Source organism: Eublepharis macularius, chromosome 6 (assembly GCF_028583425.1).
Source record: "Eublepharis macularius isolate TG4126 chromosome 6, MPM_Emac_v1.0, whole genome shotgun sequence".
Taxonomy (NCBI): domain Eukaryota; kingdom Metazoa; phylum Chordata; class Lepidosauria; order Squamata; family Eublepharidae; genus Eublepharis; species Eublepharis macularius.
The window spans coordinates 23,118,268-23,131,771 of NC_072795.1; the positions used below are offsets into that span (position 1 = coordinate 23,118,268).

Below are 13,504 nucleotides of genomic sequence, written 5' to 3' on the forward strand. Positions count from 1 at the left end.
TCTTGGAGTTATGAATAACAACAACAACAACAACACTGCCCTTCAGGACAACTTAATGCCCACTCAGAGCAGTTTACAAAGTATGTTATTATTACCTCACAACAAACACCCTGTGAGGTGGGTGGGGCTGAGAGAGCTTCTAGAAGCTGTGACTGACCCAAGGTCACCCAGCTGGCTTCAAGTGGAGGAGTGGGGAATCAAACCTGGTTCTTCAGATTAGAGTCCTACCGCTCTTAACCACTACACCAAACTGGCTCTCAGTTTGAACGCTAGCTAAATGAAAATGTCAACTGGGTGCGTCATGGAAGTGAAAAAAGTGATTTCCACATTGGGGTACATCACAAAAGGGACTGAAAATAAACAGTACCATAACACCCACATATAAATCTATGGCTCAGCTGCCCTTGTACATTTCTTGTCATTCTCTCTCAAAAAAGACAACACGGCACCAGAAACTGCAGAAAAGGGCAAGTGAAACAATAGTTGCAGCACTCTCCCTACAAGGAAACATTTCAGCATTTGGGGATTTTAGTTTTGAGTAATTTCTTTTTCCTACTATGGCTAATAGCTCCCATTCCCTGTAGCTGCTATCAGAGAAACTGTGTGGTTTCCCCCCTCCCCCAGTGCTGCACCCATGATTCAAACCTCTTCACCTTGCTTAATTCACCACAGATATTGCTCATAATGTAAAGCCTGGCCCTACACAGGGATGCAATAAAAACTTATAAAATCTTGCATGGCAGAGACAGTAGATTGTCTCACTCTCACAAATTACTAGAACTCAGATTCATTCCATGAAACTGACTGGCAATAGATTCAGGACACCTAAAAGTATTTATCCACACAATACATAATTGTGTGGTGTAGAGCCAGTTTGGTGTAGTGGTTAAGAGCGTGGGACTCTAATCTGGAGAGCCGGGTTTGATTCCCCAATCCCCACTCCTCCACTTGAAGCCAGCTGGGTGACCTTGGGCTAGTCACAGCTCTCTGGAGCTCTCTCAGCCCCACCCACCTCACAGGGTGTTTTGTTGTGGGGATAATAATGACATAATTTGTAAACCACTCTGAGTGGGCATTAAGTTGTCTGGAAGGGCGGTATATAAATTGAATGTTGTTGTTGTTATTATTATGTTAAGGAATTCACTGCCATAAAATACGGCAATTACCACCAGCTTAGACCACTTTAAAAGATTAGACAGATTCAAGAAGTTTAGATCTATGAACAGCTATTAGCTAAAATAGATAAATAGAACCTCTATGTTCAGAGGCACTATACCTGCGAATACTAGGTGCTACAGGCAGCAGCACCTCACAGGGTGGGTCACAGGGAACACAACACTCAGAACAATGAATGGCTGAATGGGGAAGGGAAGGTTGTGGGGGGCAGGAGGTGGCGACAGTGTACCACAGCTGCAAAACAGTGCAGGGGCACAGCTACTGAGTGCCTAGGGGAAACTGGAGTCAGTGTCGTGACCATGGGAGATGTCACCTGCTGATGCCGGGTTCCACAAGCCACTCGGTAGCTGTGTGTTTGCACAGTACTGCAGGTGTGGCCCACTGTCGCCCTTTCAGCAGCATGCAGCATGCAGTGGTGGGTGCTGGGATATTCCCTGTCACCCACTCCATGAGCTGCTGCTGGCCAGGGGGCAAGCAGCAGGGGAGGTCTGTGAAGAACAATAAAGATACTGCAAGAAAAACCATACAAAGTAGCCCACTAAAAAGTATTAGACAATTCTCCTCAGCATTAGCAAGGATGCAGATGAGGGAACATCCCACCTAAAATGATGGGATGTTGTGTTTTTGTCCTCCCTCTAGTTTTAAAAGCTGAACACATGTAGCTGCCTTCGGCAGAGTCACATTTTCAAGTGGTAGAAATTCTTGAAGGGCTTTCCCAGATTTGCTACCCACGACAAAGCTGGGATTGAACCTTGGACCATATAAGCACAAAGCACGCCCTCTACCGCCAAACCATCCTTGTGTTTACAGCCCTGAAGGGACTACAGACAGGACAACTTCTAGCTTAATAACAAGAACAAAGTAGTCACAGTGTTCCTCAAAGATAACAGATGTGAGGGATGTACAGACAATGACAGATGAGAACAAAAAGAAGAAACCAGCAAAAACTGCTGAGTAGGAAGAAAACAGAAACACACATAGACAAAAGAATATATCTTTGCTGAAATGAATTCCAGAAAAAGAGCATCTGTCCTATACGAGGACAAACAGTCACCCAAAGATTCTAGTTGCAAACGACAGTACACTGTTTTACACTCAAAAGGAGATCTGCTCATCCAAAGGAAATATTCAACTACATAATACAATACTCAGAACAAGACAGAAATACTGTAGCAGAGCCTCACTGTTTGTTCAGTGAGTATCACTCTAGGTAGACTGAGCCTTTTCATTCAGCATGTGGCAATTCAACAAACACTAGATGATCGCAATGCATAGTAAGCCTAGCTGTATAGCAAATCTCACAGGGGAGACAATATTGTCACATGTCCAAAGAGAATGGTTAACAGCTTATGGTTCATGAATAGCAAGAGCTGAACTTCACATGCACATGACTCCATTGCTCTTGATAAGAAGTCAGTACAAGGATTTTAAATTACTGCCCAGTGGTAAAAGTCTTTGCTTTAGCAAGTAAGAGTTCCCTGCCTGTTCGTTCTCGAAAGGTACACATCATTCAATTATGTTGCATATTACATGTTTTTAATAGAAGATCACAGTGTACATTAAAAACCATTTCAATCTTTTCTAGCCCAGTTCCACAGACTTCTGAAAAACTCCATGACATCAGAGAATGCATCTGACTTGTGCGTTAGCTACAATTTTAGAATCTCACCAATTTTGCAAAGGGAGCACAAGCGCATCAGAATATACCCAGTTCCCAGGTTCTCAAACATGGGCTCCTCTACATAGCAGGAGGCCACCTCTGGCCTCCTCCAAACTACACTTTTGTGTCCAGGTTGATTGGGCCAAGAGGCAGGAATGCTAACCCAGAGTTTCTCCGCTGTCTCTTTCCTTCCCTTCTCCTGTCTTTACTGACAGTGATGGAAATCGGTTTTGCCAGAGACTTTTCTTTCCACCACTGACCCTCTTCAGGCAACTGCAAGAACTCATTTCCTTATTTTATCTTCAATTTCTGCCTCTGATAGAAGCGAAGCCATCCAGTTATGCTTGGTTTTAATCATACTGGGTGTGTGTGTGGAGGGGAGTACAAACATTTTCTCCTCTCAAAATTGCCCCTTCTTTTTATTCTGTCAGATGAGCTGCACTGGAGGGCGATTTCATCCTCTTTCTCCTTTCCTACTTCCCAACCCAAGTGGCTATTAGTCCAGACAGTTTCTGGGACCTCAAACTACCAGGGTTGGAAAGGACTGCTGAGGGAGGGAAGCACAGGAAAGATCTGCGGCTGTTGCATCCATGGATCACCATATCCAGACCTTTGGCAGCAATTTCCAGGATCCAAGAGCTGCTTCATGCTAATAATTATACACTTGCTGGAGAACTACAACCCATCCCACGACTGTGGCAATTATACCAGGAAATAATAATTGCCATTTTGAATTACACTGTTTAGTTTTGTCGGGAACTTCTACACATTATGATTTTGCAATAAGATTTCCATTATGAGTTTTTATTTAGTTGACTTCTTTGGCTGTGGAGCAACAAATCTCTAATAACTACTACAAGGTCAAGAAAAAACAGAGTTGGTTAATAGATTTCTCTACAATTTATCACCAATAAGCATTACACCAAGCAGCAAAATACCAATATTTCAACAATGGAGATTACTCAGTTATGGTACCTCATTTCCATCCAGAAAAACTTGATCTTCATGAGGTTCTAGTTTAAATTTTCTCTTTGTTTCCTTCTTCTTAGGTGTGCCAGGGCTGTCATCCTAAGAACATATATTGGAAACAACTTGTCAGTGAAACAGCTCATAAGCAGTCCCCATATAGCTGGAAAACAGAAGCAAGCAAAATACCTTTGGGCTATAAGGAAGATGTACTTTCCCTTTCTGTTGTTGCTTTATTAATTTGGAAACACAACACTGAAAAGGAAGACCTGCTTACAGTTTTGATTGCAGAGTTTGATATAATTTAGGGCTACATATTTCCTTAAATCTAGATGAGATCTTCCAGACATCAACTGGAAACGTACACGCTGATCAAAGAATGTAACCTTTATCAACTATCTGAGGGTCAAGCTAAAAGTGCAAGTTTGTAAAGAGCCAACCCAACTTTGGTTTCCACAGCCATACAGCAATTAAAAAGTAAATGGCTGTTAAAGGACAGTCCAAATAGCCACAGAATGCCTCCATGGAGGAAGGAGGGTCTCCCACCAAGCCGTTTCCCATGTCAAAATAGCATGGGGGAGTTTTCCCCTCGTTTTTACTGCTCCGTGTGCACAGAATACTCCACGTAGAGCAGAAAAAACAGGGAAAAATGCCCTCCCCTGCTATTTTGACACAGGGAAACGGCTTGAGAGAGGAGCCCCTCCTCCCCCGGTGGAGACATTCTGAGGCTGTTTGGACTCTCCTTTGTTTTTTAACATCCATTCCCCAAAGCTGCTGTGTAGCTGCAGGGAACCTGAGCTGGGTCTCTTAAAAACAGGCACATTTAGCTTTACTGTATATCTTAGCTTGAGTCAAATATAACATGTGACATCTTAGGGCGAACGACTCCAGTCTAAACCCATTGAAATCAATGGGCTCAGACTGAAGTAACTCTCCTTAGGATTTCACTGTAAATTATTTATTTTAAGTATGGATGTTTTGTGGAGCCAGAATTCAGGTCAATACAGTTTACAGGATCTTAACTAACCAAAGTGAGCAGAGTGACATGTGTTCAGAAGATCAGACGAACATACACAACGATTGCGTGTTCTGTCTAATTCGAGCCTTTTAATTGGTATTTACTATTTAATCCAACAAACCTTACTGATCATTCAATGGTGAAAGAAATAGTGGCTGATTTTTCTGCCTGTGACTGATTTTTCTCCCCCTCTTCACAGAACTTAAGACAACAAATTGCAAGTTATACAATTTTCAAATGCATTAAGTCACACATGCTTACAAAACATGGGTTAACTAAAAAGTGCAACCTTTCAGGTAAGTCCATAAAATCCACTTACTCTCCTGCCCTCTGTCTTGTCTGCATAAGAAATGCCCTACTGGATCAGCCCAGTGGCCCATCTAGTCCAACATCCTGTCTCACACAGTGGCCAACCAGTTACTGTGGTCTGTAGGGCCAATAATGGGGCACAGAGGCCAAGACCTTCCCTGAAGTTGCCTCCTACCACTGGTATTCAGGGATTTACTGGCTCTGAATATTGAGGTTCCCTTTAGTCACCATGGCAAGTAGCCACTGATGGACTTCTCCTCCATGAATCTGTCTAATCCTCTTCTAGTCCAGTCTCCCCTTCCACTTTCCTCTGAAGCTCTATGTTCATCTTAACTCTCCACAGCCTGAATGAGTTCCAGGGTGGTATTCAGTGATTCTCTTATCTCTGCTCTCAAGTCACATGACCCAAAAAATAAGGAACATGCTCTAGTAACATTACACACTTTTAAAATCAGCATAAAAAGCTTAAGCACTTGTTTAATTTTCCCAGTGTAATCAACGGAACATGAATAACTTTGGGGAGATTGACCTATACAGTTTTTGTTTCTTTGCTTTCTTTCACTGTAACACGTAAAACAAAAATACAACTGATAATTGCAGAGAAGTCTTTCAATAATTAAACTAGCACATATGGATAGACAGTATCATTATACTTAGTTCCAGATAAATGAAAACCAGCTCTCTATATATTTATTTGTCTTTTATTGTCTTTGATTGTTTAAATATAATTTCAGCCTCTTGCCAGATTTTAGCTGAACAGCCATAAATACGAGGGCTGAAACACATTTCCAATTGGCTGCTATATAGATTCTGGATTTGTATACTGAAATTAGTAACCAATTTCTTATCACAGCTCTCTATGTTCCCCCTTTCCATTATATGAAAGAATAACCAATGAGTCCCATGGAAGTTAACATCCTATAATACCTTTATAAGCTACATTATTATTTTTAGTACCTTTTAATTTAGAGGCAAAGCCACCTGATGGGAATGTAATTGGAAAAGAAGCTTGTTCTCCTACCACTCCAATCAACCACATATGAATCTGTCCTCCAGCACAAGCCATTCTTTTTAGCTTGGATCTGGAAGTTTTTCTGGTTAGGTTTTGCACAAGCAAAAGTTTCCTTTTAGTGCAACGTTACAGAGACAAAGAAACAGAATGTACATGGTTTTCCCCTCCTCCATTTTATCCTTACAACAATCCTGTGAGGTTGGTTAAGCTAAGGATGACCAATTCAGCCTAAATTATTCAGGTTCGTGGTTAAGTGGGAATTTGAACCTAGTCCTAGACTGATGTGAAAATCACTACACCGAACAGGCCTCACTCCACTTCACTACCTCCGTCACTTCACTACCTCCTGAAAAAGAAACCCACAATTTATTTCAAAAAAGTAGGTAAACACATTAGATATTTTAATACGCAGATAAACCAACTGATCTTTCCACAGCATCCTATATTTCTGAATAAAGACCCTTCATCTTTTGGATACTCTATGTATTTCATATTTCCTCATTTTATTTTATCAATACCAGAAGAGCAGCAGTGTAATCTAAACTAAAATCAATGGACTTTGACTGGTGTAACTCCTCACAGGTTTGCACTGTTAGTCTCTCAAATATACCTAGGAATACAATTCCATCTGTATACAGTACAATATTACACATCAATTAGAACTTATGCCTGTAATTTGAATATTGTATGTAATAGTTATTGTCAATGGCTTTAGCCTGAACTATCTGTTATGTGTAGCACGTGATCACCACAGGGGCTAGCAGCCGGACAGCAGCTGTGAATTCTAAGTGGGAATTCAACGTTGAAGTGCTATAGGAGCCTGATTCAGACTGGGACCATAGCGAGAGGAGGGGTTTCCCCCTCTGCCATTTTCTGGGCCCAAAATGGCCCTAGGAGAGAGCAATGCACCCCCAAAACTGTTTGGGATTGGGAAAGGGGCACGGTAGGTGAGGGCTGAAGTCCCTCCTCCCTCCACACCATGGTCCTGATCCAAATTGGGGCCCTGCAAGGCTTCAGAACTGAATTCCTGCAGGAAACTCACAGCTGCTAGGTGGCTTCAAGTCCCTGTGGTGGTTGCGTTAGACTAATGTCTAATTTGGGCCTTAAATGCCAGAGCATAGGGGGAAATGAGCAGCCACATTTGGTGACTCTTCCTAGATCAAACTTTCAGGTGTAAATCTATTTCTGTATCCTTTTCCATCAGGATCCGCTAAACCCTTTCCCTTTCCCATTACAACAATTTACTTCCTTACAGGAGCAAAGAAGAATCCCAGCACTCTTTACTTTACTTTGTAAGCTGTTTTAGCAAGTGGTTTTCTTAATGTGGTGCAAAAGCCTTGTTACACTCTCACGGGAGATCATCTGGGCATAGAACTATGCATTCTTTCTTTTTATTGCTCTTCTCAACTTCTTTTCATGGAGTCTTGAAGACCAGGCTCTTAATGGTCTCTGCTGAAAATTTACCATTTGAAGCCGCATTTTAAAGATCATAAAGTAACACTAGAAAAGATGCAACAGGGGAAAAAATCATACCAGGATGTCTCAGACACACTTTCAGAGCTAGTTTTCTGCTCAAGTCTCATCTCATAAAAGAAATTATCTCATCTGCTGTCAAGTCCTGCTTTGATCTTGGCCAGCCTCGGCAGTTTATACTCACCTTCTTGCCCTCATCTTTTTCTCCATCTTTTTTCTTTTCCTTCTCTTTTTCCTTCTTAGCTTTTTCTTCTTTTCCACTATCCTTTTTACTCTTTTTTTCATCTTCTTTGCCACTTTCAGTCTTCCCTTTCTCTTTTTCCTTTTCTTTCTTTACATCCTTGTCTGGCTTCATTTTCATCACTTTTAGGGCTCGATGGAAAAACTGTTTCTTTAGAAGCCTGGGAAGAATATTAAATTCATACTTTGTTTGTGTAAATGCTGCTAGAGTTGAGTTATATGGGCAAAAGCTTTTATCCAATCCAATTCTACACTGCCTTTATCTTTGGAGAAAGCTTGTTAAATTTCTTAAATAAAAACAATTTAGTAAACAGCCAAAAAAACTGTGCCTGGAACTGATTCCTTCTTGGCATTAAAGTATCCTTTCTGAATTATGTAATTCTGTTAGAATAACCCCAAGAACTGCAGACTGCTGGGATGGTAAAACCAAACAGTGGCAGCAAGAAACTCTTCCTTCTAATCAGAGAGCTAAACAACAACCATGAGGAGCAGATTAGACCTTTAGACTGAGTGAGCAATAATTCAAAGAGATTTTAAACACAACCTGTTTTTCACACACAATAACTTTAAGAGATACCATTTCTGTTTGTCACCATAACTTTAAAAGGCCAAGTTTCTACCTGTTACAATAGTCAACTACAGACTCTCGAGTTGTAAACAGAGCCTCTTCTCCTTTCTTGGCTTTTGCCCACTTAGAATCCAAAAGGCAGTCCACAGCTTTCGAGGCTGAAAGAGGGGAAAAAAACACAGAAGACAGGTGATACCTCAGCCTTTGATCTACCTAAACAGAAATTTTCAAAGTATTTTTTTACTCAAGGGACCAGTAATGGAATTTTCTCTTTGATGATGGACCCCCCCATCTCTTTAAAAAGAGACAGAATCTTTCATTTTTCCCAAACCAGAAGAGAACCCAAGTCATTATATGAAAACATCTGATGAACTCAATCAAAATCTAAAAATAATTATCTATTTTAAAATCAGTAAAAAATCAGTTAAAAAAACCCCTGAAGTGGAGTTACACTTCTGGCTTCAGCTCTGAGCATTTAAGAGCACCTTCACACATTTTAGGTTTATGCAGGCTTCTCCACCTTTGTCCTCTTATGTTCATATGGAAGTAACTTATAATTAGTCAGACTATTGGTCCATCTAGTTCAGTATTGACCACCGTGACTGGCAGTGGCTTAGCACACGGTATCAGATGGAGATGCCAGGGCTTGAACTGGGGAACTCATGGAAGCAAAGGAGGCGCTCTGCCTCAGTTTTATCAGTTCATTCTGAAAATACTGATGTTTTTAGAATTTAGAAGTTCAGCTTGCAAGTTTCAGTGCCAAAGTTAGGCAGACAGGACAGAGCTCAACAAACAGCTATCCCAGTAGATAAATCCCACAAGCGAACACTTCCTGCTGAAAATATTATAATGTTCATGGCAGCTTTGTTCATCTGAACAGGGCCTTCTGCAGATACCACCCTAGAAAGTGGCAAAATCAACGGCTGCACATTCTCTGTGGAGGCCCCCACCTTGTGGAATGGCCTTCCTGAAGAGGTCAGGAAAGCTCCAATTCTTCTGGCGTTTCACAAACTATGTAAAACTGAATTTTTCAGGAGGGCTTTTCTAAACAGACAATAGGACTGTGCTGTAAGGAAATGGTTCAGAGAGATCATCTGGTAAAGGAACAGGGACTGTAGACTATACTACTTGGTACTCTCTGTTGATGCAGATATGCTCCACAGCATTAAATATGTCATGTCAAATTGCTTACGTTTATACCATTTCAGGTTCATTCACTTGTTCATCTTCCAATGTTATATGTGCTCTCAAGGGTAAGCAATGCCCTTCTACTCTCTATGCTGGACAAACAGGTCAGTCCCTATGCAAAAGATTTCTGCTCTAATCAAGCTACATGGTAACTTTAAATCCTGTCTCTCTTCTTTGCTTCACTCCTCCCAACCTCCTGAACATGTCAAAAAGGTTCAGGGATCTCCACTCTGTATCTGAAGAAGGGCGTTTTGACTTTTGAAAGCTTATACCCTGAAAAGGTGCCACTGGAGTTCTGCTGTGCTACTGCAGACCAATATGACCATCTACCTGAAACTGCTTTATGTTTTGTTTCAGCTCTATATCAGATTTCTGCTGGTTTTCAAATTTCTGCAATTCATATCCTATTGTATAGTTTACTGAACGTCCCAGCCATTGATCACGTTGATTTACACAGCGTAATCCACCCTGAGTCTCAGAAACAGACGGACTGCAAATAATGTCAATGAAATAAATAAATAAATAATTTGAATAGGGAAAAAAGAAGGGGATGGCAGGATCATCTATTTGTCACTGCTGCTTCTGTCCTAAAGGTGCATCAGCTATGAATAACTGCGAGAAGGGTGCTGCTGTATTCCCCCCTTTCCAATTTACAGGGCATTTGAAAAAACAAAAACAGTACATGCTTTTTTAAAAAACTGCCACACACAGAGAACGTTGAGTATTCTATCTATCGAGCAGGAAAGTGATCTTCAGACTCTTCTCTCACACCCCACTATAAGCAAAGACTGAGTTTGGAACCCCTATTACACCATTTCCCCCGTGATATTACAATTCTGGCCTCTCAGTTTGGCTAAATGCAACCTTACCAATGAAATAGTCAACTCTATGACCCATCATGTTGGTGGATTTGGTTGGACAATTGAAACGCAGGTATTTCGCGACAGCCTTTTCTTCCTTGAATGGCTCGCCAACCTCCTACAAGAGAAACAAGAAACAAACACACCTTCAAAACTCAAAGCAAGAGTGTGTTCATTTGGATTTACAGCTCCCTGACTGAAATGACATGGACAAAAATATTAGGAAACTTGAGGCCAATCATTTTCTTATTCAACACTTACCTGCCGTGGCTTGTATAAACAGCTTGCTGCAAACTGATTTTGCTTTTAATATGTATCACTGAATGGTTGATCCTGCAGTCTAAAGGAAGTTGTAATCTACTCTCATGTTGAAAAAGCCTCATTAGACTTAGCTGGTTTTTTTAAACTACTCTAGGCCTCTCTGTAACTTGTCAGTTCTTTAAAAAAAACCTGCGGTAATAGAATAAAGTGGTGGGAAAACTCCGTAACTCTAGGATGATACTGATTTTCTAGACCATTTTAGGTGTGGTTTGGAGCCAGGTTTGTGAAAGAAAAATGGTATTAGATGCCCTGGTAAACCATCTTTCTTGGAAGCTGAGGCAGTTGCTAAGAGACTGAGCTAAAACTCAGGAAATCCCTGGCTCAAACATCACCTCTGCAATGGCCTCACCAGGTGGCAAGCTATTCTCTCCCAAATTCAGCTCTCCATCTGCAATATGGGGGTGGTAACACTCACCCATCTTGCAGAGCAAACTATTATGACAACAATGTATTTGAAGCGCTCTGACCACTTGAAAACTCTATGGAAACAATATTTTTTTATTAAGGTGGGAAGCGTGATGATCCCACTCCTTCTTGACCTCACAGCAACATTTTATCAAGTACTTCTGGGCTACTCAGCTGACTGGGAACGTGGTGTACTGCTTCGCATGGTCTACATTTCTATCTAACAGGCTGAAGCCAAGAGTAGCAATGGGTGACTTTAGTTCTGCTCCATGGGATTTTATCTGCAGAGTACAGCATTCCTCCTCGCCCCATGAACTTATTAAACATCTGCATACAGCCACTGGGAGGAGATTATCCTGCGTTCTGGAATGCAGGTCATAGATCCAGAGGAGTTGGCTGTGTTAGTCTGTAGTAGCAAAATAGTACAGAGTCCAGTAGCACCTTTAAGACTAACCAACTTTACTGTAGCATAAGCTTTTGAGAACCACAGCTCTACTATTTTGGAATGCAGGGTCATCAACAGTCATCAGCGACTGTTTTATTGCTGATCACTGATATGTTATTGTTTTTAATTGATGATTTAAGGTTTTAGATTAGTTTACCATACCTTGTTGGATTCCACCTTTTCACAAACATGTCTAAGAAATCAACTGTCCTAAAGGAAGCACACTTGAAGCAAAATGTATTCCCAAATAAAATGCTGCAAATGAAGCACTAACATGTTTTTATAGTACAGCCAAACTGTACGGAAGAATGGGAAGAACATTCTAGAGGATTTTTTTAAAAAATTACATGCTAAGGAACATGTCTCATTACAGTACTAATTGAACAAGTTATTAAAAACAAACTAAAACTCTGTTCAAGAATGCCCCAACACTGACTCCAAAGAAAAATCATGTTGAGCCTGTGAAGCAAGTTTATTGATGACACAGCTGTTGTTCACTCTCTTTCTAAACTGGTAGCAGAGTATAGTAGGTCAAGGCTATGAAACACAGTCCTGCAAAGACATAAAACTCTATTACTGAGTTGCCAAACTCTTCCACAGCCACAATTCAATTCACTGCTGCTACGGTGAAGCATTGTTTCAGATAGTTCTCTAGCAGAGCACAAAGAGTAAACTGCAAAGGAGAGTTCAGAAAGCACAAAAGGGATTTTGGAGAGTGCACAGAAAATGTATGGGATTATGAACTGCTTTCATTCTCACATTATTTCTTTGGTTCTAGTATCAACATCTGATTATGGTCCAGAGGAAAGTAATGTATTTCATACACAATTCCAGTGAGACCCAGAAAAAAATGCTCTACTAGGATTAAAGTAAGTTAATCACGGTTTAGAAACCAGCGACTAGGATCATGTCCCATCCACTTCGATTCCCAAACCCTTTTATTCTGCCTTGAAGGGGGGAGATTAACAACAACATTCGGTCTCAAGGGAAACCTTCTGACTTGAATCTTCTACCCAGAAAGTAGTGATATGACACATGGAATTATAGATGCAGTGCTATTGTAGAAGTAGCAAGAAAAAAGATCACTCTCAATCTTCAACACATATATGTGTAAATTAAAATCCTATTCATCTCAGTAGAACTTTCCAGACACTTCCTAGCGCAGGGATTTAGAGCTTCCACCATGGTTTTTTGGTATGATGCCAGCTGTGCCATCCAGGGAAATGCTAGCAGCAGGGAATAAGTAGCTCAACCATGATTTGTAGGTAATCAGGACTCCAATTACCCACAAAGCACTATGGGTTGGATCCAGCCCGGTTTTTTTTGTTCAGTCATGTACAATTACACTTATGAAGTGCCCTGTCCCACGTGGCTTTTGACCATAGAAGTCCCATGATCACGAGCAGAGCCTTTTCAGTGGCTCTTACTCCAGAATAAATCTTCTACCAGATGAAATGATACACCACGAACTAAGACATTAAGCCTACTACCCCCCCAAATTACTTATCAGCACCTCATTTCCACAAAGATCAGAAGGAAGTTGCGGGTATAACAGGAGCCTGTCTTCTGGAATCTCATCTTCACATTCCCACATGATACCTTTGAGCAGAAATGTGCCAGTGCAAGAAAGTGAGCACGTCTAATAGGCTTGCTCTTAATGCTACAGAATACACATGCAGCAGCTGCCACAAAGAACGGGAAGACACTGCAAGCCAGTGCTGGAGAAGCAGTTATGCAAATGAGGAAGCAATGTCCCCATACCTTAAACTCTTGCACATTCACCTTGTTACGACAACATCTTTTTTTGCTAGGGGACTATTTAGAAATGGCGCAACATGACTGTCTAAGTTATTTCTGCAGTGT

At 41.1% G+C, this 13,504-nt stretch overlaps 1 protein-coding gene across 1 annotated transcript in view; it reads right to left on the bottom strand.

Moving 5' to 3' along the window:
- SEC62 (SEC62 homolog, preprotein translocation factor) overlaps window positions 1-13,504 on the bottom strand; it is a 31,588-nt gene that overhangs the window by 8,280 nt on the left and 9,804 nt on the right. Inside the window, exons 2-5 of the mRNA XM_054983801.1 lie at window positions 10,480-10,588; window positions 8,475-8,580; window positions 7,799-8,015; window positions 3,812-3,904 (exon numbers count right to left, since the gene is read on the bottom strand). Of these exons, the coding sequence (XP_054839776.1) occupies window positions 3,812-3,904; window positions 7,799-8,015; window positions 8,475-8,580; window positions 10,480-10,588 (525 nt within the window). The remainder of the gene's footprint in view (window positions 1-3,811; window positions 3,905-7,798; window positions 8,016-8,474; window positions 8,581-10,479; window positions 10,589-13,504) is intronic.